This window comes from Buceros rhinoceros, unplaced genomic scaffold (assembly GCF_000710305.1).
Source record: "Buceros rhinoceros silvestris isolate BGI_N320 unplaced genomic scaffold, ASM71030v1 scaffold27233, whole genome shotgun sequence".
Taxonomy (NCBI): domain Eukaryota; kingdom Metazoa; phylum Chordata; class Aves; order Bucerotiformes; family Bucerotidae; genus Buceros; species Buceros rhinoceros.
The window spans coordinates 10,683-12,712 of record NW_010404767.1 but is presented as its reverse complement, the minus strand read 5'-3'; the positions used below and the strand labels follow the sequence as shown (position 1 = coordinate 12,712).

General features: G+C 57.0%; 1 protein-coding gene across 2 annotated transcripts in view; it reads left to right on the top strand.

Moving 5' to 3' along the window:
• The window catches only part of KIF1A (kinesin family member 1A), a 34,527-nt gene that overhangs the window by 24,073 nt on the left and 8,424 nt on the right, over positions 1-2,030 (top strand). For both annotated transcript variants that reach the window (XM_010133507.1, XM_010133506.1), the window contains 4 exons: positions 533-641; positions 763-829; positions 921-1,005; positions 1,365-1,470. In XM_010133507.1, the coding sequence (XP_010131809.1) occupies positions 533-641; positions 763-829; positions 921-1,005; positions 1,365-1,470 (367 nt within the window). The remainder of the gene's footprint in view (positions 1-532; positions 642-762; positions 830-920; positions 1,006-1,364; positions 1,471-2,030) is intronic.

The window sequence follows — 2,030 nt, the reverse complement described above, 5'->3', positions numbered from 1 at the left end:
CCTGGCTGATGCAAAGACCTCTTCTACCCAACCTGGATGGCTCAGATGGCCATCCAGCCTTGTCATCCTACAGGGGCTGCAGGGTCCCCACTGAACTCTGGCCTCTGAGACCCAAATTGTTGGAGTTTGGCTGAACCCCATGGTTTGCTGCGTGGTTCCCACACCAGCACTGGGGGAGCTTCCCTCTTAACTGTCTCCGAGCAGCTGTCCTTGAGTGGTCACTGGAGTGGTGCTGCATGGTTTTGGATGTATCCGTGCTGGGGCTACAGGCTTGGAGTGTATATCTTGAGGATGGGTGAAGCTGGCCACATCCTGATACCCTCGCTGCTCCGTGTTGAGCACGAAAGAAGGCACACCACTGGTCAGCGAGGTCCTTGGGGTGGGGTTGTCCCCTTCTATGCACTCCCTCTTGCCTTGCTGCTGCCTCTGTGTGTCTCCCCATGGTCCCTGCCTGCTCCGTCCTTATCCTGCCTGCCGTCATGCGCATCACTCCAAAGCTTGCCCTTTAATCTGTCTTTCTGACCCACTGCAGTGCCTGCAACGAAGCTGAGCACCATGACTCGGCCCAGTGCTGGCCCATGCCAGTGCAAGTACGACCTGATGGTCTTCTTCGAGATCTGTGAGCTGGAGGCCAATGGCGAGTAAGTCCTCCTGGAAGGGGGAGCAGGAAGGAGAGGGAGGCAGTGTGGTGATTTGCCTAGTGCTGAGCAGCTCCAAGCAGGCTGATAGAGCTCTGTGTCACACTGCAATCCTCTCTTCAAGCTACATCCCTGCTGTTGTGGACCACCGTGGAGGCATGCCATGCCATGGGACCTTCCTGCTCCACCAGGTATTCACTCCCTGAGATGCCATCCTAGCTCTGGCTCCTGCTGGGAGCTGTATTAACCACTGTCCTTTCTCTCTGGCCTCATGGGTCTTAGGGCATCCAGAGGAGAATCACCGTCACCTTGGTGCATGAAACGGGCAGCCTCATCCGCTGGAAGGAAGTGCGGGAGCTGGTTGTGGGTAAGCTGAGCCAGGTTGTGTGGGCTGTGAGCAACTCCCAGCCTGCTGAGCGACCAAGCATCCTCTCTGGCTGTTTGTCACCCACATTCCCACGTGGGTCTTTAAGCCTTGTCTCCCATCCTACCTTGCAATAGCAAAGCAGCAGCGGCCTGGGAGGTAACGTTGGGACACTGTGTGGGTAGGATGCTTTGGTCTCAGCTGTTGTGTCCAGGAGCTGGACCAGGACCTCTGGCACTGAGTGGCTGAGTGCTGGGTGACTGCTGGGTGATGCAGGCAGGTGGGCTGCCCCTATCCCTCACAGGGACTTTCACAGGACCACCTCGTGTTGCCTGAGTGGTGTCCCCTTGCTGTGCTTGCAGGTCGGATCCGGAACACTCCAGAAGCAGATGAATCTCTCATCGACCCCAACATCCTATCCCTGAACATCCTTTCCTCTGGGTACATCAACCCCTCCCAGGATGACCGGTGTGTGCCACTTCTCTTGCTCTATCCCTGCTGTGCTTAGGGCTGATAGGGATATGTGGGGAGCCCCTTTCTCCCCTGGGGGAGCTCTCAACCCCTCTGCAGGGTCCTGCCGACCCATTGCTGCCTCAGAGGAGGGCTTTTCTGGAGCTGCAGAGGGTCTTGGGGTTCAGGGCCAGGAACCCCTTTTTCCTACTACCTGAGGCCTCTTCACGCCAGGCTTTAGCACTAGAGGTAATTTGGGTGGGAGTCCTGCTCTCCAGTGGCAACTGTGACTGCCTAGCAGTGAGCAGGTTAGATGTACTGACCCTGTGGCTGGAGGGTACTTGCCACGAAGGGCTATTTGCCCCCTGTCCCAGCAAACTTGCTGAAAAGGCCACTTTGTGCCCTTGGCTGCTCTCCATCTGTGTGGAAGTGATGCAGAAAATCCATCCTCCATCGCTGCTGGATGATTTTGGGGTTGCATGCCCCTTCATGCCTGTCACAGCAGGGCTGTGTCCCCACTGTGGGTTTGACTGGGGTGTGGGAGCAATGGGGCTGGGGGCGTTTTATCTTTGAGATCT